This window comes from Salvelinus fontinalis, chromosome 20 (assembly GCF_029448725.1).
Source record: "Salvelinus fontinalis isolate EN_2023a chromosome 20, ASM2944872v1, whole genome shotgun sequence".
NCBI lineage: Eukaryota > Metazoa > Chordata > Actinopteri > Salmoniformes > Salmonidae > Salvelinus > Salvelinus fontinalis.
Window position 1 is genome coordinate 20,707,090 of NC_074684.1, and position 25,614 is coordinate 20,732,703.

The 25,614-nt window shown below is 43.5% G+C and overlaps 1 protein-coding gene across 1 annotated transcript in view; it reads left to right on the forward strand.

Moving 5' to 3' along the window:
* Nucleotides 1-25,614, forward strand: part of LOC129817496 (solute carrier family 35 member F1-like) — a 166,055-nt gene that overhangs the window by 81,879 nt on the left and 58,562 nt on the right. The window contains exon 3 of the mRNA XM_055872799.1: nucleotides 23,995-24,122. Coding sequence (XP_055728774.1) covers nucleotides 23,995-24,122 — 128 coding nt within the window. The remainder of the gene's footprint in view (nucleotides 1-23,994; nucleotides 24,123-25,614) is intronic.

Below are 25,614 nucleotides of genomic sequence, written 5' to 3' on the forward strand. Positions count from 1 at the left end.
CCTCTCTCTCACTTTCATCCTTTTTTTAAACTTTCTCCCCCCGCCCATCTCTCTCTCTCTCTCTGTCTAGTGAAGACACCAAGTTAAGGACATTTGGAATTACCATAATTGCTTACACCTATCCATTTGATTGATCAGGTTTAACTTATAGCTAGATACCTCAATATGACAGACATATAACTACATCAGTGGAGGCTGCTGAGGGGATGGCTGGAATGGAGTCAATCGAATGGTATCAACCACATGGAAACCACGTGTTTGATACCATTCCATACATTATGAGCCATCCTCCCCTCAGCAGCCTCCAAATCAAATCAAGTTTATTTTATATAGCCCTTCGTACATCAGCTAATATCTCGAAGTGCTGTACAGAAACCCAGCCTAAAACCCCAAACAGCAAGCAATGCAGGTGTAGAAGCACGGTGTATCCACTGAACTATATGTATAGCTAGCAACATATACTGTAGATTACCAACTACCTAGATGAAAAATGGTTGTACAAAGTTAAATCCGTCCAGATACTAATAGATAATAATAAGTTAACTGCTTAACGTTACCCTAAATTGTGAATTTCTGTAACGGTATTCCTCCTCCTCTTCAACCGAAGAGGAGCAGGGATTGAACCAAGGCGCAGCAGATTGTGAATACATAATATTTATTTAGGACAAAGACGAAACACGGGAAAAACACTTGGAAAAATACAAAATAACAAAACGAAAACGTAGACAGACCTGAACTATACGAACTAACATAAAACACGAAGAACGCACGAACAGGGAAAAATAGACTACACAAAAAGAACGATGTACAAACAAACCGAACAGTCCCGTATGGTGCGACAAACACTGACACAGGAGACAACCACCCACAACGAACACTGTGAAACAAACTACCTAAATATGACTCTCAATTAGAGGAAACGCCAAACACCTGCCTCTAATTGAGAGCCATACCAGGCAACCCTTAAACCAACATAGAAACAGAAAACATAGAATGCCCACCCAAACTCACGTCCTGACCAACTAACACATACAACAAACTAACAGAAATAGGTCAGGAACGTGACATAACCCCCCCCTTAATGTGCGAACTCCGGGCGCACCAGCACAAAGTTTAGGGGAGGGTCTGGGTGGGCATCTGACCACGGTGGTGGCTCAGGCTCAGGACGAGGTCCCCACCCCACCATAGTCAATCCCAGTTTGCTAATCCCCCTCAGAATGACCACCCCTCTCTTCCACCCACCTAATATAGGCAACACAAAATAAAGGGACAGCTCCGGGACAAGGTAGCTCAGGACATAGAGGTAGGTGAGAATAGAGAGGTAGATAGAGAGGTAGGTCAGGATAGAGAGGTAGCTCAGGATAGAGGGGCAACTCCGGACTGAAAGGCAGCTCCGGACAGAGAGACAGCTCTGGACTGAGGGGCAGTTCTGGATTAATGGCCGCTCTGGACGCTCATGGCTAGCTGACGGCTCTGGACGCTCATGGCTGGCTGACGGCTCTGGACGCTCATGGCTGGCTGACGGCTCTGGACGCTCATGGCTGGCTGACGGCTCTGGACGCTCATGGCTGGCTGACGGCTCTGGACGCTCATGGCTGGCTGACGGCTCTGGACGCTCATGGCTGGCTGACGGCTCTGGACGCTCATGGCTGGCTGACGGCTCTGGACGCTCATGGCTGGCTGACGGCTCTGGACGCTCATGGCTGGCTGACGGCTCTGGACGCTCATGGCTGGCTGACGGCTCTGGACGCTCATGGCTGGCTGACCGCTCTGGACGCTCATGGCTGGCTGACCGCTCTGGACGCTCATGGCTGGCTGACCGCTCTGGACGCTCATGGCTCGCTGGCGGCTCTGGCAGATCCTGTCTGGTTGGCGGCTCTGGCAGATCCTGTCTGGTTGGCGGCTCTGGCAGATCCTGTCTGGTTGGCGGCTCTGGCAGATCCTGTCTGGTTGGCGGCTCTGGCAGATCCTGTCTGGTTGGCGGCTCTAGCGGCTCCTGACTGACTAACGGCTCTGACGGCTCGGGACAGACGGATGGCTCAGACGGCGCTGGGGAGACGGATGGCTCAGACGGCGCTGGGGAGACGGATGGCTCAGACGGCGCTGGGGAGACGGATGGCTCAGACGGCGCTGGGGAGACGGATGGCTCAGACGGCGCTGAGGAGACGGATGGCTCAGACGGCGCTGAGGAGACGGATGGCTCAGACGGCGCTGAGGAGACGGATGGCTCAGACTGATCCTGTCTGGCGGAAGGCTCTAGCGGCTCCTGTCTGGGAAAAACACTTGGAAAAATACAAAATAACAAAACGAAAACGTAGACAGACCTGAACTATACGAACTAACATAAAACACAAAGAACGCACGAACAGGGAAAAATAGACTACACAAAAAAAACGATGTACAAACAAACCGAACAGTCCCGTATGGTGCGACAAACACTGACACAGGAGACAACCACCCACAACGAACACTGTGAAACAACCTACCTAAATATGACTCTCAATTAGAGGAAACGCCAAACACCTGCCTCTAATTGAGAGCCATACCAGGCAACCCTTAAACCAACATAGAAACAGAAAACATAGAATGCCCACCCAAACTCACGTCCTGACCAACTAACACATACAACAAACTAACAGAAATAGGTCAGGAACGTGACAATTTCTCTGAAAGTTGCGCCTCTTGTTGAGATCAGTGGTGCTTTCAGAGTACTTTGCCTGGTTAGAAAGTGCGAGAGCATTGCAAAATGTGTGTAACGGTCCTGACCAGTTTTATGTTGTTTTTGTATGTGTATATGGTCAGGGCGTGTGTTTTGGGTGGGCAGTCTATGTTTTCTGTTTCTATGTTGGTTTTGGGTTGCCTGGTATGGCTCTTAATTAGAGGCAGGTGTTTTGCGTTTTCCTCTAATTGAGAGTCATATTTAGGTAGGGTGTTCTCACTGTTTGTTTGTGGGTGATTGTCTTCCGTATCTGTGTTATGTTTTGCACCATACGGGACTGTTCGGTTGTTCGTTTCGTTTTGATGTAGTCTGTTCCTGTCCGTGAGTTTTACGTTAGTTATGTAAGTTCATGTTCAGGTTTTTTCGTCTACGTCGTTTTCTTGTTTTGTAATTTTGAAAGTGTTTGTTTTCGTGTTGCCATCGTGTCAAATAAAAGATGGCTTATTTCCCAAATGCTGCGTTTTGGTCTACTGATCCTTCTCTCCTCTCCTCGTCCGAGGATGAGGAGAACGACAGCCCTTACAATGTGCTAGTGTTGGAAAATAAATTTAGAAATCTATATTATTCAATTATTGCACCCACACTGCTCGCTTGTGCAAAGCTGTCATCAAGGCAAAGGATGGCTACGTTGAAGAATCTGAAATATATTTTGAACACTATTTTGGTTAATACATGTTTCCATATGTGTTATTTCATAGTTTTGATGTCTTCACTATTATTCTACAATGTATAAAATATTAAAGAAAAACCCCTTGAATGAGTAGGTGTGTTCAAACTTTTTACTGGTACTGTATGCAGTTGTCTATAACAACACAAGGCGAGACCCAGATGCAGACGCAGGAGGCAGATGGTTTGAGCTCTGGTATTTTTACAATCCAAGGCATAGACATAAGGCAGGTCGGGGACAGGCAAGCATTCATAGCCAGGGCAGAGTCCAAAACGGTACAGGGCAGCAGGCAGGCTCAAGGTCAGGGGCAGGCAGACTGGTCAGGCAGGCGGGCTCAGAGTCAGGACAGGCAAGGGTCAAAACCAGGAGGATGAGAGACTGGGGAAAAACAGGAGCCGAGACAAACAGACAGAAAACACAGGTATAAATACCCAGAGAAGAAGTGGGGAAGATGGGTGCCACCTGGAGGGGGGTGGAGACAAGGACAGGTGAAACGGATCAGGGTGTGACATTGTCAGTAGTTATAATATACGTAATTATAAACATACAAACATATTATTTCCCTGTTTCACTGTTAGACAGCGTGGCTACTTTTCCAAGAGGCACCTCTGCCAAATTGGTCCCGTTCTTTGTTGTGTAAGGCCATAGTCAGAGTCTGGCTGTAATAGGGAGCAGCGGTAAGCATGACCATGCACAGAATGAATAGTGATGGTTGAGTGCCTTACTGGAAGGGAGACTACAACAGGAGCAGCTGCCTACCCCGGCTCTGCAGCCAACAGCCCAACAGTTCTGTTGTCTCACTCACTTGTATCTAAAATGATTAGAGTAACAGATCAGTAATATAAATAAACTAATAACCCTCTCATCTACCATTCCAGTGTTTAATTGCTATATTGTAATTACTTGTAACATCTTTTTTGATCAAGCCACCAGTTTATTCTGAGCTGCGCTGAAAAACAAAACATCGACAACAAACCTTGTGCCTAACCAACAGTGCTTAAACTGCAACCACTTATTTGCTTTGACCTCATAGTGCTTTTACAACCCACCGCCCCACTGGTTTGTATGGGATTAACAGAATTCACTATCCACTAGTCCACAGGTTTCCTCCTAACCTTTGGCTTTGACCACCACCTACTGTAAGTGAAAGGGTAAGCAGCAGCAGCGCCTCTACTCTATTATTCCTGACTTGTGAAATGAATTGGTGCTCAGCTCCTCTCCGCCGGCAGCTAGGTAGCTGTTCACTGTCCTTCATCCCTGCTCCCAATAAGGCTTCCTGACCCCCTCGTCCCCACTCAAATTAGATTTACGCTGTGGCCTAGCTGAATTGGGGTCAGCAGGAAGGCCGAGCTGGCACTCCCCCAAGGCTTCTCTCTCTTTCTTCGCCTCTCTCTCTCCTCCCCCCACTCTCTCAAGTGCATCACTTATCACAGGAAGTGAGGCGAGGTGATTATTCATATTAATACGCTGAGCTGGTTATTAATTACATTGAGTTAATGCTGATGGTTGATAGCAGGTTTTTTCTCAGGCTGCACCATCAGTGGTGGCTGCCTCTCCCTCTTCATTTTACAGCAATTACCCAGCACTGAGCCCCACTGATTGGGAAGGATATTAAATACACACAGACAGAGCTAGCTCTAATGTGCCAAAGAATGCGTTTAGCGTTTTATTAACTCGAGTAACTGATGACGATCTAGAGCAGAAGTTTTCTTTTAAATGTCATACAATGTCAAATTGATTTTACAATGAGATTTTATTGTTGTAGAGATATGTTTTGTGCTCAATGTAGATGAAAACAGAACAGGTCTTGGCAAGCACAGTAAGTAACCGAATTTTAAATTTGAATTAAAAAAATTATTTAACCAGGTAGGCTAGTTGAGAACAAGTTCTCATTTGCAACTGCGACCTGGCCAAGATAAAGTAAAGCAGTTTGACACATACAACAACACAGAGTTACACATGGAATAAACAGACATACAGTCAATAATACAGTAGAAAAAGTCTATAATACAGTATGTGCAAATGAGGTCGGATAAGGGAGGCAAGGCAATAAATAGGCCATGGTGGCAAAGTAATTACAATATAGCAATTAAACACTGGAATGGTAGATGTCCAGAAGATGAATGTGCAAGTAGAGATTCTGGGCTGCAACGGAGCAAGATAAATAAAAAAATACAGTATGGGGATGAGGTAGTTGGATGGGCTATTTACAGATGGGCTATGTACAGGTGCAGTGATCTGTGAGCTGCTCTGACAGCTAGTGCTTAAAGCTAGTGAGGGAGATATTGTTACGTTCCCCAGTTTCTGTGTTGTATTTGAGTGTGTGTGTTTCAGGAGATGGCTTCCTGGAAGCCTCCCCAACCAGCTGATTGGTCGACCCCAGGCTAATTGATGATTGGAGCTGACTCCGCCCCCTCGTCAAGAAGCAGCTGACTCTAATCAGCATTGCCACCAGAAGATATAAAAGCCAGCGTTCTGTTCAGAAGGAGAGAAGAAATCCTTAGAGAGAGTTTAGAGAGAGAGAGATTTTTTTCTGGAGAATTTGATAGTGATAAAGTGTTGGTTGTTTCTCAAAGATATTTGGTATGTACTATGTAAGTTGTTGCTGAGGGAGCTGATTGGTTATGTCTGTTATATGTTATAGGACGCACTGTTTTGATTATTGAAATTGTTTGTTCTGTATCATTTGTTCCCAGGGGGGAAGGAGAAGGCACTTTGGGAGTGCTTAGGCAAGAGGCCCGCGGGCATACATATACCTGTAGTATATTCAATGTCTAGGCACACTAGGTAAGACCTGGGCGGACCACCCCCTGTATTTTGGTTAGGGCACCAGGTGGTGCTAAGATAGTTAAGTAGTGGGTAGGCAGGTTAGATAGGAGAGGGGGAAGCTTTGATATTTACTTTCTTTGCTTTGGTTCCGTCCAGCTCTCCAGCTCCAGTGATTTTTGCAGTTCGTTCCAGTCATTGGCAGCAGAGAACTGGAAGGAAAGGAAGCCAAAGGAAGAATTGGCTATGGGGGTGACCAGTGAGATATACCTGCTGGAGCACGTGCTACGGGTGGGTGCTGCGATGGTGACCAGTGAGCTGAGATAAGTCGGGGCTTTAACTAGCAGAGACTTGTAGATGACCTGGAGCCAGTGGGTTTGGCGACGAGTACAAAGCGAGGGCCAGCCAACGAGATCATACAGGTCGCAGTGGTGGGTAGTATATGGGGCTTTGGTGACAAAACGGATGGCACTGTGATAGACTGCATCCAATTTGTTGAGTAGAGTGTTGGAGGCTATTTTGTAAATGACATCGCCGAAGTCGAGGATCGGTAGGATGGTCAGTTTTACGAGGGTATGTTTGGCAGCATTGTTGTGAAATAGGAAGCCGATTCTAGATTTAATTTTGGGTTGGAGATGCTTAATGTGAGTCTGGAAGGAGAGTTTACAGTCTAGCCAGACACCTAGATATTTGTAGTTGTCTACATATTCTAAGTCAGAACCGTCCCAGAACTGTCCAGAGTAGTGATGCTGGACTGGCGGGCAGGTGCGGGCAGCGATCAGTTGAAGAGCATGCATTTAGCTTTACTGTATACCAGAGGTATACAGAATGGTGTCGTCTGCGTAGAGGTGGATCAGAGAATCACCAGCAGCAAGAGCGACATCATTGATGTATACAGAGAAGAGAGTCGGCCCGAGAATTGAACCCTGTGGCACCCCCATAGAGACTGACAGTGGTTCGGACAACAGGCCCTCCGATTTGACACACTGAACTCTATCAGAGAAGTAGTTGGTGAACCAGGCGAGGCAATCATTTGAGAAACATAGGCTGTTGAGTCTGCCAATAAGAATGTGGTGATTGACAGAGTCAAAAGCCTTGGCCAGGTCAATGAATACAGCTGCACAGTAATGTCTCTTATCGATGGCGGTTATGATATCGTTTAGGTGCACCCATGAACAGCTCTGAAACCAGATTGCATAGCGGAGAAGGTACGGTGGGATTCGAAATGGTCGGTAATCTGTTTGTTAACTTGGCTTTTGAAGACCTTAGAAAGGCAGGGTAGGGTATATATAGGTCTGTAGCAGTTTGGGTCTAGAGAGTGTCTCCCCCTTTGAAGAGGGGGATGACCGTGGCAGCTTTCCAATCTTTGGGAATCTCAGACGATACAAAAGAGGTTGAACAGGCTAGTAATAGGGGTTGCAACAATTTCGACAGAAAATTTTAGAAAGAGAGGGTCTAGATTGTCTAGCCCGGCTGATTTGTAGGGGTCCAGATTTTGCAGCTCTTTCAGAACATCAGCTATCCGGATTTGGGTGAAGGAGAAATGAGGAGGCTTGGGCGAGTTGCTGTAGGGGGTGGAGGGCTGTTGATCGGGCTAGGGGTAGCCAGGTGGAAAGCATGGCCAGCCGTAGGAAAATGCTTATTGAAATTCTCAATTTTAGTGGATTTATCAGTGGTGACAGTGTTTCCTAGCCTCAGTGCAGTGGGCAGCTGGGAGGAGGAGCTCTTATTCTCCATGGACTTTACAGTGTCCCAGAACTTTTTTGAGTTTGTGCTACAGGATGCAAATTTCTGCTTGAAAAAGCTAGCCTTAGCTTTCCTAACTGCCTGTGTATATGGGTTCCTAACTTCCCTGAAAAGTTGCATATCACGGGGGTATTCGATGCTAATGCAGAACGCCACAGGATGTTTTTGTGCTGGTCAAGGGCAGTCAGGTCTGGAGAGAACCAAGGGCTATATCTGTTCCTGGTTCTACATTTTTTGAATGGGGCATGCTTTAAGATGGTGAGGAAGGCACTTTTAAAGAATAACCAGGCATCCTCTACTGACGGGATGAGGTCAATATCCTTCCAGGATACCCGGGCCAGGATGATTAGAAAGGCCTGCTCGCTGAAGTGTTTTTTAGGGAGCGTTTGACCGCAGATGTTTTACGGACGCAGGCAATGAGGCAATGATCGCTGAGATCTTGGTTGAAAACAGCAGAGATGTAGTATTTAGAGGGCAAGTTGGTTTGGATGATATCTATGAGGGTGCCCGTGTTTACGGATTTGGGGTTGTACCTGGTGGGTTCATTGATAATTTGTGTGAGATTGAGGGCATCAAGCTTAGATTGTAGGATGGCCAGGGTGTTAAGCATGCCCCAGTTTAGGTCACCTAGCAGCATGAGCTCTGAAGATAGATGGGGGGAAATCAATTCACATATGGTGTCCAGGGACTTGTTTCTGGAAAGGTGGATTTTTAAAAGTAAAAGCTCGAATTTTTTAGGTACAGACCTGGATAGTAAGACAGAACTCTGCAGGCTATCTCTGCAGTAGATTGCAACTTCGCCCCCTTTGGCAGTTCTATCTTGTCGGAAAATGTTATAGTTATGGATGGAAATTTCATGGTTTTTGGTGGTCTTCCTAAGCCAGGATTCAGACACGTCTAGGACATCCGGATTGGCAGAGTGTGCTAAAGCAGTGAATAAACAAACTTAGGCAGGAGGCTTCTAATGTTAACATGCATGAAACCAAGGCTTTTACAGTTACAGAAGTCAACAAATGAGAGCACCTGGGGAGTAGGAGTGGAGCTAGGCACTGCAGGGCCTGGATTAACCTCTACATCACCAGAGGAGGAGTAGGATAAGGGTACAACTAAAGGCTATCAGAACTGGTCATCTAGTATGTTTGTAACAGAGAGTAAATGGAGCAGGTTTCTCAGCGCAATAGAATAGATTCAAGGCATAATGTACAGTACAGACAAAAGGTATGGTACGATGTGAGTACATTGGAGGAAAACCTAGGCATTGAGTAATTATGAGAGAGATATTGTTTCTAGAGACGTTTAAACCAGGTGATGTCACTGCATAAGTGTGAGGTGGAACTAAATGGTAGGTTAAGGCATATTGAGCAGAGCTAGAGGCTCTACAGTGAAATAAGACAATAATCACAAACCAGGACAGTAATGGACAAGGCATATTGATATTAGGGAGAGGCAGCCGGGTGATCATAGGTGTCCAGTGAGTGGTTGGGCTGGCTGGAGACACGGTGATTCAGACAGCTAACAGGCCGGGGATAGCAGAAGGGCCTTAGAGGGACGTCTCGACGGAGGAAAGACTGCTTTAGCCTCCGCATGCGGTGACGTCGATTGACCAGTCGTGATGGATTAGTAGGGTTCCGAGTAGCAGAGGGGTCCAAGTCCAATTTGCAAAATAGGTGTAGTGGCCCAAGAAATTGGCCGATTGATCTATTCAGCAATTCGGGAAGTCCCCTGTGTCCAGACACTTTAATGCGGTGGGACATGATGTGTGCCAACTGAGGTTCCAGGGCATAGAAGTTGTACAGCCACCTAACAGGTATTACATGCTGACCAGACCGCGCACAAGTTGATTTTGTCCACCCACACCAGATGCGATCAGGACACGCAGGTTGAAATATCAAAACAAACTCTGAACCAATTATATTAATTTGGGGACAGGTCGAAGTGCATTAAACATTTATGGCAATTTAGCAAGCTAGCTTGCTGTTAATAGCTAACTTGTCATGGTATATAAACATTGGTTTGTTATTTTACCTGAAATGCACAAGGTCCTCTAATCCGACAATTAATCCACAGGTAAAATGGTAAACCGAGTTTGTTTCTCCTCCTTCGGGCTTCTTCTTCTTCAGACTTTCTATGGAGGTTGGCAACCAACTTTAAGGTGCATTACCACAACGAACTGGATTGGAGTGTGGACCTCAGTTCATCTTTCAATCACACACGTGGGTATATGCTCCTAAAAACCAATGAGGAGATGGGAGAGGCAGGACTTGCAACGAGTTGAACATCACAAATAGAACCAAGTTCTATTTTAGTGCCTGGCTACGCAGACGCTTGTTGACGTGCGTGAGCAGTGTGGGTGCAATGATTGAATGACATGTACAGTTGACGTCGGAAGTTTACATACACTGAGGTTGAAGTCATTTAAACTTGTTTTTAAACTACTCCACAAATTTCTCGTTAACAAACTATAGTTTTGGCAAGTCGGTTAGGACATCTACTTTGTGCATGACGCAAGTAATTTTTCCAACAATTGCTTACAGACAGATTATTTCACTTATAATTCACTGTATCACAATTCCAATGGGTCAGACGTTTACATACACTAAGTTGACTGTGCCTTTAAACAGCTTGGAAAATTCCAGAAAATGATGTCATGGCTTTAGAAGCTTCTGATAGGCTAATTGACATCATTTGAGTCAATTGGAGGTGTACCTGTGGATGTATTTCAAGGCCTACCTTCAAACTCAGTGCCTCTTTGCTTGACATCATGGGAAAATCTAAAATACTCAGCCAAGACCTCAGAAAAATAAATTGTAGACCACAAGTCTGTTTGTCCTTGGGAGCAATTTCCAAATGCCTGAAGGTACCACGTTCATCTGTACAAACAATTGTACACAAGTATAAAAACCATGGGACCACGCAGCCATCATACCGCTCAGGAAGGAGACATGTTCTGTCTCCTAGAGATGAACGTACTTTCGTGCGAAAGGTTCAAATCAATCCCAGAACAACAGCAAAGGACCTTGTGAAGATGCTGGAGGAAATGGGTACAAAAGTATCTATATCCACAGTAAAACGAGTCCTATATCGACATAACCTGAAAGGTAGGAAGAAGCCACTGCTCCAAAACCGTCATTAAAAAGCCAGACTACGGTTTGCAACTGCACATGGGGACAAAGATCGTACTTTTTGGAGAAATGTCCTCTGGTCTGATGAAACAAAAATAGAACTGTTTAGCCATAATGACCATCGTTATGTTCGGAGGAAAAAGGGGGAGGCTTGCAAGCCGAAGAACACCATCCCAACTTTGAAACGCGGTGGTGGCAGCATCATGTTGTGGGGTTGCTTTGCTGCAGGAGGGACTGGTGCACTTCACAAAATAGATTGCATCATGAGGTAAGAAAATTATGTGGATATATTGAAGCAACATCTCAAGACATCAGTCAGGAAGCTAAAGCTTGGTCGCAAATGGGTCTTCCAAATGGACAATGACCTCAAGCATACTTCCAAAGTTGTGGCAAAATGGCTTAAGGGCAACAAAGTCAAGGTATTGGAGTGGCCATCACAAAGCCCTGACCTCAATCCTATAGAAAATATGTAGGCAGAACTGAAAAAGCGTGTGCGAGCAAGGAGGCCTAAAAACCTGACTCAGTTACACCAGCTCTGTCAGGAGGAATGGGTCAAAATTCACCCAACTTATTGTGGGAAGCTTGTGGAAGGCTACCTGAAACGTTTGACCCAAGTTAAACAATTTAAAGGCAATGCTACCAAATACTAATTGAGTGCATGTAAACTTCTGACCCACTAGGAATGTGATGAAAGAAATAAAAGCTGAAATAAATAATTCTCTCAACTATTATTCTGACATTTCACATTTTTTAAATAAAGTGGTGATCCTAACTGACCTAAGACAGGGAATTTGTACTAGGATTAAATGTCAGGAATTGTGAAAAACTGGGTTTAAATGTATTTGGCCAAGGTGCATGTAAACTTCCGACTTCAACTGTATGTGTAAATGTATTTTGCAATGCACTCGACGCGAGCGTTGTGGTCAGCATGTTTGATAGTAGGTGATAAATTGCTGTTACAGAGGGAGATATTAAATAGATGTCTTATAGAGAGCCCTAGAGTCCTGAATGAAGAACTTCTGTTAAGTTGCTTCCTGTGAGCAACAAAGTGCCTATTTCTTTGTTTATTGTAATTTACAGAAAATGTCTGTAAATAATGTATGTAAATAATGATTGTGAAAAAATAAAGAAGCAGTACTGCAATGTGACGTCATCTAAAAATATGGGTGCATGCCTATTGTCTATTTTTGACCTCTGAGGTTTTTTCCTTTCTTCAAGTATATGCTTTTTGAACCTGGCACCCGAAGACATTTTGTCACTACAAACATTGAGATAAGCACGCCAATTTCTCCTTCTATGATTACACAGAGACCCAACACAGCAAATGCCACCTTGTGTCAGAATCTCCCATCTGCCACCATGGGGACCAACATGCCTAGCAGGCTCTCTCTCGCTCTCTTCTCTAACACAATAATGTCTCCCAAGCATATGGCCCAGTAGGTTAAGCCATTGTTTTTCAGGATTCACAGATGAATGGGAATGGCTGCCAGCATTCATCTGTACCAATCTGTCAGAGCAAAGAGAGCGAGACAGGCTTTGCCAGGTGGAGCCTGTCCAAAAGAAATGACTGAACAGCCATAATGGTTAGAATCACTGAAACTCTCAAAACCGTTGCAGAGCGGAGAACCTGAGGACTGGGTTGGGGTGGGGGGAGAAATGTGCAGAAACATTATTTCTATTTGTGTTTTCCCTGTCTCGTCCATCTGTGCTGAACTGGTTGAACTGGTGCCCAGAAAAAAAGCAGTCAGGGAACCATAAGCATCATCCTCTTCTCTGATGATAGTTCAGATATATTCATGATGGAAACCAAGAATATTCATTTTTTTTGTATTAATTTCTTTTATTCATGTGGACCTTTACCTAATTAATCATCTCTAAGTGAAATTCAATGCAAAGATTTTTTATTGAAATAAAAAAAAGGCTAAAAAGCTTGGAAAGCCTCCACTAATGGTCTCTTCTATAGAAACACAGACAGAGATGAAATGTCAAGGTCGTAATGGATTCTCTAATATACTGCATGGTGACCGAACAGGTGATAGTACGTGTTATCTGTGGGGTAGGCTATTCTCTAACAGCTATCCAGTTGCCATATTTTCACAGACATTGAGGGACTATAATGACTTGGCTGCTAGGGTAGAGATGTTAGCTCTCTTCAGAAATAGCCTTAACACAACATTATTCACTCTGTGTGTACCGTAATAAAGTGTTAGAAGGGAAAAAACGGACTTTCCAGGCTGAATGATGCAATACACCTGCAATGACTTAATGCCCTTCTATTACAATGTGGCAACACCCACAGCCCACCTCTTTTTTTCATCAATGTTTTAACTTTATTTCTCTATGGAATATTCAAGCAATCAATTGGACAAATAGCCTTCATCAACATCTCCTTATCTCCCCCGACTGTCCTTGACTGTCGACTCTGACTTTGGTTTTTGTCAGTCACTTTCTCAGGCATTGTACACTTGTGCATTTAGTTGTATTCACACATTTTGTTAGGTTACAGTCTTATTCTAAAATTTATGAAATTGATGAGGGGAAAAAAACTATCTGCACACAATAATGACAAAGCATAAACAGGATTTTAGAAATGTTGTTTATTTATAAAAAACAAATGTATGAAATATCACATTTATAGAAGTATTCAGACCCTTTACTCAGTACTTTATTGAAGCACCTTTGGCAGCTATTACATCCTCAAGTCTTCTTGGGTATGACGCTACAAGCTTGGCACACCTGTATATAGGGAGTTTCTCCCATTCTTCTCTGCAGCTCCTCTCAAGCTCTGTCAGGTTGGATTGGGAGCGTCTCTGCACAGCTTTTGTCAGGTCTCTCCAGAGATGATCGATTGGGTTCAAGTCCGGGCTCTGGTTGGGCCACTCAAGTACATTCAGAGACTTGTCCCGAAGCCACTCCTGCGTTGTCTTGGCTGTGTGCTTCGCCCCCAGGTTAAGGTCCTGATTGCTCTGGAGCAGGTTTTCATCAGGGATCTCTCTGTACTTTTCTCCGTTCATCTTTCCCTCAATCCAGACTAGTTTCCCAGTCCCTGCCGCTGAAAAACATCCCCACAGCATGATGCTGCCACCACAATGCTTCACTGTAGGGATGGTGCCAGGTTTCTTCCAGAAGTGACACTTGACATTCAGGCCAAGTTCAATCTTGGTTTCATCAGACCAGAGAATCTTGTTTCTCATGGTCTGAGAGTCTTTAGGTGCCTTTTGGCAAACTCCAAGGCTGTCATGTGTCTTTTACTGAGGAGTGTCAGATTGTTGTCCTTCTGGAAGGTTCTCCCATCTCCACAGAGGAACTCTCGAGCTCTGTCAGAGTGATCATCGGGTTCTTGGTCACACCTCCCTGACCAAGGCCCTTCTCCCCCGATTGCTCAGTTTGGCCGGGAGGCCAGCTCTAGGAAGAGTCTTGGTGGTTCCAAACTTCTCCCATTTAAGAATGATGGAGGCCACTGTGTTATTGAGGACCTTCAATGCTGCAGACATATTATGGTACCCTTCCCCAGATCTGTGCCTCGACACAATCCTGTCCCGGACCTCTACGGACTATTCTTTTGACCTCATAGCTTGGTTTTTGCTCTGACATACACTGTCAACTGTGGGACCTTAAATAGACATGTGTGTGCCTTTCCAAATCATGTCAAATCAATTGAATTTACCACAGGTGGACTTCAATGAAGTTGTAGAAACATCTCAAGGATAATCAATGGAAACAGGATACACCTGAGCTCAATTTAGAGTCTCATATCAAAGGGTCTGAATACTTATGTAAATATATTATTTCTGTTTTATTTTTTTAAATAAATCTGCAAAAATGGCAAACAGTTCTCTTTGTAATTATGAGCTATTGAGTGTAGATTGCTGAGAATTTGTTTTTATTTAATCCATTTTAGAATAAGGCTGTAAAGTAACATGTGAAAAAGTCAAGGGGTCTGAATACTTTCCGAAGGCACTGTGTGTGTGTGTGTGTGTGTGTGTGTGTATGTATGTATGTATGTATGTATGTATGTATGTATGTATGTATGTATGTATGTATGTATGTATGTATGTATGTATGTATGTATGTATGTATGTATGTATGTATGTATGTATGTATGTATGTATGTATATATATATATATATATATATATATATATACTACCGGTCAAAAATTTCAGAACACCTACTCGTTCAAGGGTTTTTCTTTATTTTTACTATTTTCTACATTGTATAATAATAGTGAAGACATCAAAACTATGACATAACACATGGAATCACGTAGTAACCAAAAAGGTGTTCAACAAATCAAAATATATTTTATATTTGAGATTCTTCAAAGTAGCCACCCTTTGCCTTGATGACAGCTTTGCAAACTCTCTGCATTTTCCCAACAAGCTTCACCTGGAATGCTTTTCCAACAGTCTTGAAGGAGTTCCCACATATGCTGAGCACTTATTGGCTGCTTTTCCTTCAATCTGCGGTCCGACTCATCCCAAACCATCTCAATTTGGTTGGGGATTGTGGAGACCAGGTCATCTGATGCAGCATTCCTTCACTCTCCTTCTTGGTAAAATAGCCCTTTCACAGCCTAGAGGTTTTTTTTGGTCATTGTCCTGTTGAAAAACAAATGATAGTCCTTCTAAGCCCAAACCAGATGGGATGGCATATCTCTTCAGAATGCAGTGCTAGCCATGCTGGTTAAGTGTGCCTTAAATTCTAAATAAATCACAGTGTCGCCAGCAAAGCACCCCCACACCATAACACCACCTCCTACATGCTTTACGGTGGGAACTACACATGCGGAGATCATCCATTCACCCACAACGCGTCTCACAAAGACACAGCGGCTGAAACCAAGAATCTCCAATTTGGACTCCAGACCAAAGGACAAATTTACACTGGTCTATTGTCCATTGCTCGTATCTCTTGGCCCAAACAAGTCTCTTCTTCTTATTGGTGTCCTTTTTAGTAGTTGTTTCTTTGCAGCAATTTGACCATGAAGGCCAGATTCACACAGTCTCATCTGAACAGTTGATGTTGAGATGTGTGTTACTTGAACTCTGTGAAGCATTTATTTGGACTCCAATTTCTGAGGCTGGTAACACAAATTAACTTATCCTCTGCAGCAGAGGTATCTCTGGGTCTTCCATTCCGGTGGCGGTCCTCATGAGAGCCATTTTGATCATAGCGCTTAATGGTTTTTGTGACTGCGGTTGAAGATTTCTAAATGATTGATATTTTCCGTGTTGACTGACCTTCATGTCTTAAAGTAATGATGGACTGTCGTTTCCATTTACTTATTTGAGTGGTTCTTTGCCAGAATATAGACTTTGTAGTTTACCAAATAGGGCTATCTTCTGTATACCACCCCTACCTTGTCACAACACAACTGATTGGCTCAAACGTATGAAGGAGGAAAGAAATACCACAAATGAACTTTTAACAAGGCACACCTGTTAATTAAAAATGCATTCCAGGTGACTATCTCATGAAGCTGGTTCAGAGAATGCCAAGAGTGTGCAACGCTGTCAAGGCAAAGGGTGACTACTCTGAAGAATCTAAAATCTAAAATATATTTTGATTTGTTTAACACTTTTTTGGTTACTACATATGTGTTATTTCATAGTTTTGATGTCTTCACTATTATTCTACAATGTAGAAAATAGTCAAAATAAAGAAAAACCCTTGAATGAGTAGGTGTGTGCAAACTTTTGACTGGTACTGTGTGCGTGTGTGTGTTTTGGTGACAGTTTGGTGAAGTTGTCTCGAGTCAGTACTCTTCAATATCTCCTGTGGTATTTTCCTTCAGGAGCCTGCAGGTACTTAGTCAGGTCAATACCTTTGTCCTCCCAGTTGGTGATTGCCTCTGAGAGCTCTTTTATTGTTTTTTAGGAGGGAGGCTCTGCCCATCCCAGCCTATTGACAGCAGAGGAGACTCACTGAGCTACAGGACCTTGCTGCAGGGATGGTCACAACATAATTCTTACCGCTGATGTACATGCGTTGGATTGTGCTTCTGTCCCAATAGGCACATAATCAATAATGTAGTAAGGTATGTCTATACTAGGGTTGAGGGAGGAGGTAGGGGAGGCGGAGAGCAACTAGCCTACCCTCGCCTATCTAACCACACACGTGGCTATATTGAGAGACTTTTGAGAGCTATGAGGCTGTAAAGAAAATAGGAGTCTTGATTTAGAATTAGGCCTATGAAGAAAACTCTACACCAATGAAATCAATGATTCCATTAAGTCTGGATCGAGTGGTATTGAATAGGGGTGGCAGGTAGCCTGGCGGGTAGGAACGTTGAGTCATTAACCGAAAGTTTGCTAGATCAAATCCCAGAGCTGACAAGGTAGAAATATGTTGTTCTGCCCCTGAGCAAGGCAGTTACCCTCCACACCTCTCTGATTTAGAGGAGTTGGGTTAAATGCAGAAGACACATTTCAGTTGAATGCATTCAGTTGTACAACTGACTAGGTATCCCCCTTTCCCTTTCCCCATTTCAATTTAAATGTATCCGGGGAAATCAGAAAACATCTCCAGACCTGATTAGAGATGCAGAGGAGATGACTATATGAGGCAGGATATGTAGCAGTCAGCAGCTTTTAACAAGGACAGAATAAGAGAACATTAGCCTGTCTGGGTAGTGACAGAGTGCAAATGAAGCTAGCTAGCACAGGTCCCCTGGAGCTTCTGGGTACGCACACACTGATTGGCCATGTAAAAACAATGAATAATGCTACTATAGGAATAGATCCTGCAGTGCTCTGCATTTAACTTACTCTACCACTTAAAGCACTGCCAGTCCTATAATTGAATGAGGAATTACGAGACCATTGGATGTTATTGTTTCTTTCAGGCCCCTCCCCCCTGCCAATGATACTTAGAATAGAAGGAACTTCTAGTACTAGCTCAAGTGTTAAAGTAAACGAACAAATCTTGCGTTGCAAACTCAAACACTTCGACATCATCCAAGATTAGAGAGGTTTCTTTCTGCTTAGTGTTAGAGTGTGATTTATCATCGTGAAGAGGGTTGCCCCGGTGAACCGCTGACTGTCTCAAAACAGAGGAGAGAGATTGGGCCGCCCATACTGTCATTTCAAACACTGGAAGTCCCACTTAATGAAGGCGCAGCTCTTTGCCCGAGGTGTGCAAATAAACTCTCATTGCTTACGCACAGAGCCATAGGAGGGAGAGAGCCCATCAAAGTCACACAGATCATTGGCGTCCAATCACCTGGCCTTCTGTTTGCATTGTGTCTGATGTGATGTTTGTTGTCTCTAGTCTAACAGACACAGATCAGAAGGTAAATGGAGGAAGAAGGCTGGGACACACACACACACTGTGCCCTTGAGGATTCCCATTTCACCTGAACTACCTCAGTTACAACACACAGTCACACAGTATGTGAGACAATCCAGTGAAAGTCAAACAGACGTGTCGGCCAAGCTAATAAATAATCTGATTATGACACCCCGCCCGCTCGCCGTACCCCCACACCTCTAAGATTAATATATGGCCTAGTGGTGATACACACACACACACACACCCAGGCTGAACTAACACACATAGAGGGTATAATGTCACGCCCAGGCTGAACTAACACACAGAGAGGGTATAATGTCACGCCCAGGCTGAACTAACACCCAGAGAGGGTATAATGTCACGCCCAGGCTGAACTAACACACATAGAGGGTATAATGTCACGCCCAGGCTGAACTAACACACAGAGAGGGTATAATGTCACGCCCAGGCTGAACTAACACACAGAGGGTATAATGTCACGCCCAGGCTGAACTAACACACAGAGAGGGTATAATGTCACGCCCAGGCTGAACTAACACACAGAGAGGGTATAATGTCACGCCCAGGCTGAACTAACACACAGAGAGGGTATAATGTCACGCCCAGGCTGAACTAACACACAGAGAGGGTATAATGTCACGCCCAGGCTGAACTAACACACAGAGAGGGTATAATGTCACGCCCAGGCTGAACTAACACACATAGAGGGTATAATGTCACACCCAGGCTGAACTAACACACATAGAGGGTATAATGTCACGCCCAGGCTGAACTAACACACAGAGAGGGTATAATGTCACGCCCAGGCTGAACTAACACACAGAGAGGGTATAATGTCACGCCCAGGCTGAACTAACACACAGAAAGGGTATAATGTCACGCCCAGGCTGAACTAACACACAGAGAGGGTATAATGTTAAAATAACATTTTAAAATAATCTATCAGCAAGTAGCCTAGCCTACAATTACAAGATAATACATTCAATAAATGAATGAAGCCAATAGGCTAGTGGTTTCAGCTATATTGTTGTTGAAACTATGTAGGCCTTATGACCTTTTTAACCAATAAGAGAATATGTCAAATTACTTGAATAGCCTATGGAAAAAGTGTAAAAATGTGTATTTGCATCAGTAGGCTAAGTGACTGAAATGCATCAGGTAAGTACTGGAAGGTTCATGACAACATCAGGGAAGCTCATCAGTAGGCTAAGTGACTGAAATGCATCAGGTAAGTACTGGAAGGTTCATGACAACATCAGGGAAGCTCATCAGGTAGGCTAGAGGCCAAATGGGTGTGTAGATAAGATGTGCATTCTTTCAATTGCTAGACTAATGATCATGAGCACTCACCTCAATTTAGCTAACATTTACCAGCATAATTGTAACCAAATATTCAACCGGAGATTCAGTGAAAAGAAAATCTGACATTGATTTATCAAGAGAAGTTCCAATGTTTTTGTCAAAGCGGCAATGACTCTATCCCAATCAAAAGGGAGCTGGAATTATCAGTTGACCACACATGGCAATTGCTTTACATTTATTATAACCAGTGGTGAAGTGCTATCTTTTAGGTAGCCTACCGGAGCACCATTTTTTATATTATTACATCATCATTTCTGAATGAAAGTTGGTACCTACATGTAGCCTATTGAAAGCTATACAATAGGTCAGAATATACAGTGGCAAGAAAAAGTATTTGATCCTTTTGGAATTACCTGGATTTCTGCATAAATTGGTCATCAAATTTGATCTGATCTTCATCTAAGTCACAACAATAGACAAACATAGTGTGCTTAAACTAATAACACAAATTATTGAATTTTTCTTGTCTATATTGAATAGATAATTCAAACATTCACAGTGTAGGTTGGGAAAAGTATGTGAACCCCTATTCTAATGACTTCTCCAACCTAGAGTCCAATCAATGAGACGAGATTGGAGATGTTGGTTAGAACCTTCTTGCCCTATAAAAAAAACACTCACAAAATTTGAGTTTGCTTTTCACACATTGCCTGATGTGAACCATGTCTCGAACAAAAGAGATCTCAGAAGACCTAAGATTAAAGAATTGTTGACTTGCATAAAGCTGGAAAGGGTTACAAAAGTATCTCTAAAAGCCTTAATTTTCATCAGTCCAAGGTAAGACAAATAGAGAAAGTTCAGCACTGTTGCCAATCTCCCTAGGAGTGGCCGTCCTGCAAAGATGACTGCAAGAGCACAGCGCAAAAGGCTAATGAGGTTAAGAAGAATCCTAGTGTCAGCTAAAGACTTACAGAAATCTCTGGAACATGCTAACATCTGTTGATGAGTCTACGATACGTAAAATACTAAACAAGAATGGTGTTCATGGGAGGACACCACAGAAGAAGCTACTGCTGTCCAAAAAAAACATTGCTGCACATCTGTAGTAGGCAAAAGTGCAAAAGTGCACCAAAAGTGCACCTGGATGTTCCACAGCGCTACTGGCTAAATATTCTGTGGACAGATGAAACTACAGTTGAGTTGTTTGGAAGAAACACACAACACTATGTTTGAAGAAAAAAAGGCACAGCACACTAACATCAAAACCTTATCCCAACTGTAAAGTATGGTGGAGAGAGCATCATGGTTTGGGGCTACTTTGCTGCCTCGGGGCTTGGACAGCTTGCTATCATTGACGAAAAAATGTATTCCCAGATGAAGATCAGATAAAATGTTATGACCAATTTATGACCAAGGGTTCACATACTTTTTCTTGGCACTGTACATACAATAGGCCTATATCATCCAAGTTGCATGATTGCCTATGTTTACACATAAGTGTCTCATTGAAAATGTTCTATGTTTAAAATCCTAAAACACCAAATTAGACCTGCCTTGTTATAAATTAGGCCTACATTTATTATAAATTAGGCCTACCTTTATTAGAAATTAGGCCATCATCACTGTCAATTGTGAATGATAATTCTTCACGTTTTACAGGTGAAGCATCCATGTTGCCTGCATGCCAACCATTTGATTTCAGTTTCATGGTAATATGCATTTCGATCTTCTTAAATGACGTAGGTGTCACGGCCGTCAAAAGAAGTGGACCAAATTGCAGCGTGGTGAGCGTACATTACTTTTTATTTGGATAATGTCGCCAACAAAAACAATACAAAACGACCGCAAAGCTTAAGAGGGCTATAGTACCCCAAACAAAGACAACTACCCACAACGAAAGGAGGGGAAAAGGGCTACCTAAGTATGGTTACCAATCAGAGACAACGATAGACAGCTGTCTCTGATTGAGAACCATACCCGGCCAAAACATAGAAACACAAAATCATAGAAAACAAAACATAGAATGCCCACCCCAAATCACACCCTGACCAAACCAAATAGAGACATAAAAAGGCTCTCTAAAGTCAGGGCGTGACAGTAGGCTAAGTAGCATAGCTGTTTAATCTCATTTTAGAGCAGATGGAGTTAAACACAGCCACCTGGATTTTGTTTCAGTCAAAGCATATTTTAGCCTATGGCACCTGCTGTTGCGGTCTGTCCACATGAGAAAAAAAACATTTCAGCACAATCATCATACATTTTCATCAGAAATTATTTGGTGTTTTTGGTATGACAGTAGCCTAACATTATCTATGCTATTATATTTGGTTTGTTATGTAGAATACAAATGAAATATAAAGTGATCTTGCAAGACATGGCACCATTCTGGAAGTGGCGGAGCATGGAAGTGGCACTACACCCCTGATTTATAACGGTTGGCTGACTTCTGGGAGTTTTATCTCAAACCACTTTTTACATCATCGCAGCACGACAAAAGATTTGGGAATGACCCAAAATCATGTAGGACTAAAGCCCCGAAAGCCAGATCCTGGTGACTTCCCTGGTCCTTAGGCGTATGTATAGAGAAAGAACACACAGTGACATCCCTGTTTAACCTAACAGATAACCTGCTCTTGAAGCTGGACGCTAAGCTACGGACATAAAACTAGGTAAATACACCTGTACTTTTAGGAAACAACCTTTCTCCGTGAACAGTGGCAGGCTGGCTGTTTTTTGTGCTGTGTGACCGTTACCCGGTGATTATAATAACTTATAGTAGAGCACAGAACCATCCAGAATCTGGGAAAGGCTCCCCATCACAGCACTGCACTCTGCAATCCCGCCAGTCAAGGAAAGGAAGCCATTTTGAACCTTTTCCCTTCAAATGTTTAACTCCAGGAATCTGTACAACTGGTGGCATATCTCTGTGTGCTTAGAAAGACTGTCAATATATGCAAATGCATAGTAATTAGACAATTTAATTCAGTGCATCTGTTACAAGTTTATGTAATTATTCAAGCACTGCAAAATGGGTTACATCAACTGTTTTACAAACACCGACTCTTTGCTCATAGCTATAGTATTAGCTTAGATTTCTCATAAAGTAGCAGCACATTTATCAGTGCTCTAACGGTATGAGTGTACAAGACTATACTGTAGCTACCGTAGTAATAACCCCACCGACCTGTTTGACCGTTTGATGTTTTTGAGCATGAATGAATAATTAGCTTTTGGATGCCTCCTACCTGCTCCTCTGTAAATAGTGTTGTGCTGAAGGTCTGAACTCGCTTCTTTGTTGTCTCCAATTATTCCTCCTCTCTGGCCTGACTCTCTTTCTCTCTCACTCTACCCACACTCTGATCCCAGAGAGCTTTCTTTTGCCAATTATGATCATTAAAAAAGCTGACATTTTAGAATGCTCTCATGTTGGGCTTGTTGTGCTAAGAGATTACTGCACACAGTGCTAGCTATAATAACTGAAAACAAATAACTACCTAGCCGCATTGTTCTATTGAGATTGCAGGAGTTTTTTCCCCTCCCATGATCCTTGGGAAGAGGCTGACTTCTCTCAAGGGTGGTTTTGTTTATCTGTTTGTTTTGTCATGTTAATTGCTTCCCTTGTTGTATCTGTCTTGTAATTAATTTGGAAATGTTAGCCATGCACTGAAGCTGAAAGGGAAATCTTATATACGGTAGTTCAACGAGGTAGCGTTCTCCTGGCAGTCGCCAAACTCAGACTCGTTGGACTGCCAGATGGTGAAGCGTGATTCATCACTCCAGTGAACGCGTTTCCACTGCTTCAAAGTTCAATGGTGGAGATCTTATCATCACTCCAGCCGACACTTGACATTGCACATGGTGATCTTCGGCTTGTGTGCGGCTGCTCCGCCATGGAAACCCATTTCATGAAGCTCCCGACTAACAGTTTTTGTGCTGACTTGCTTCCAGAGGCAGTTTGGAACTTGGTAGTGAGTGTTGCAACCGAGGACAGAAAAATGTTGTTGCTCCTAGACGTTTCCACTTCACAATAATAGCACTTACAATTGATCAGGCAGCTCTAGAAGGGCAGAAATCTGCCGAACTAACTTGTTGGAAAGGTGTCATCCTATGACGGTGCTACGTTGAAAGTCAATGAGCTTTTCAGTAAAGCCATTCTACTGCCAATGTTTGTCTATGGAGATTGCATGGTTGTGTGCTCGATTTTTATACACCTGTCAGCAACGGGTGTGCCTGAAATAGCCAAATCCACTAATTTGAAGGGGTGTCCACATACCTTTGGATATATAGTGTATATCAACCCACAATATCTCATGAGCGTACAGTTATATTCCCTGTGGGAACAGACGTTGTTATAACATGTCTCTCTTATTCTCTTCACAGGTGAGGAGAATCTGCTGGCTATACTGAAGAGGCGATGGTGGAAGTATATGATTCTGGGATTAATAGACATCGAGGCTAACTACCTGGTTATCAAAGCCTACCAATACACCACACTAACAAGCGTACAGGTGAGTCTGTTTACATCTATCCCATCTGAACCCATAGGTGTGTGTGTGTGCAATGGGTGTGTGGGTACAAACGTGTGTGTGTAGGTGTTTGTGTGTCTACTATATTATTATCCCGGTCCCTAGACATCCCCCTGATTGGTCAGCCATAAGACGGTAAGACAGCAATGGCCTTTGAGTCCAGAGGCGTAGGCAGAAATTGCCGTGTGGCTGGGCCTGAGTAAAAGAGACTGGGCCAACATTTTCCAGCAAAAATACACAGACATCAGTGGTGTAGTCGTGGTGCATGGAAAAGTGGTGCATGGAAAACATTTTCCAAACATTTCCCAAACGGCCTGCCTGGTGAATGAATAGGCACCCTGTGTAAAAGAAATCTATGAAAAACAGATGCTACTCTGAATGACCTAAAGTCATGGTAATGCAAAATACATCCAGCATGATATCCAGAATGAAATAAAAGGCCCTTATGGCTGATATGTTAGGCTAAGGGGCCAGATAAGAGGATGCTAGTCGTTACTGATTCATCTCTGTATTGTATGTTTTGCTGGAGGACATTTATGGATTACAAAAAAAGGCTTAGGCTACATTAAATTCCATACAAACCAAATGTATTTTATATAGCCCTTCTTACATCAGCTGGTATATCAAAGTGCTGTACAGAAACCCAGCCTAAAACCCCAAACAGCAAGCAATGCAGGTGTAGAAGCACGGTGGCTAAGAACAACTCCCTAGAAAGGCCAAAACCTAGGAAGAAACCTAGAGAGGAACCAGGCTATGAGGGGTGGCCAGTCCACTTCTGGATGTGCAGGGTGGAGATTATAACAGAACATGGGTAAGATGTTCAAATGTTCATAAATGACCAGCATGGTCAAGTAATAATAATCACAGTAGTTGTCGAGGGTGCAACAAGTCAGCACCTCAGGAGTAAATGTCAGTTGGCTTTTCATAGCCGATCATTGAGAGTATCTCTACCGCTCCTGCTGTCTCTAGAGAGTTGAAAACAGCAGATCTGGGACAGGTAGCACGTCCGGTGAACAGGTCAGGGTTCCATAGCCGCAGGCAGAACAGTTGAAACTGGAGCAGCAGCACGGCCAGGTGGACTGGGGACAGCAAGGAGTCATCATGCCAGGTAGTCCTGAGGCATGGTCCTAGGGCTCAGGTACTCCGAGAGAGAGAAAGAAAGAGAGAGAGAGAATTAGAGAGAGCATACTTAAATTCACACAGGACACTGGATAAGACAGGAGAAGTACTCAAGATATAAACTGACCCTAGCCCCCAGACACATAAACTACTGCAGCATAAATACTGGAGGCTGAGACAGGAGGGGTCAGGAGACACTGTGGCCCCATCCGATGATACCCCCGGACAGGGCCAAACAGGCAGGATATAACCCCACCCACTTTGCCAAAGCACAGCCCCCACAGCTAATATTACTATTTTTGTATAACTGTTTTATGCTTTAGTCTTTGCCACTTGATTTCTGTAGGCCTAGGCT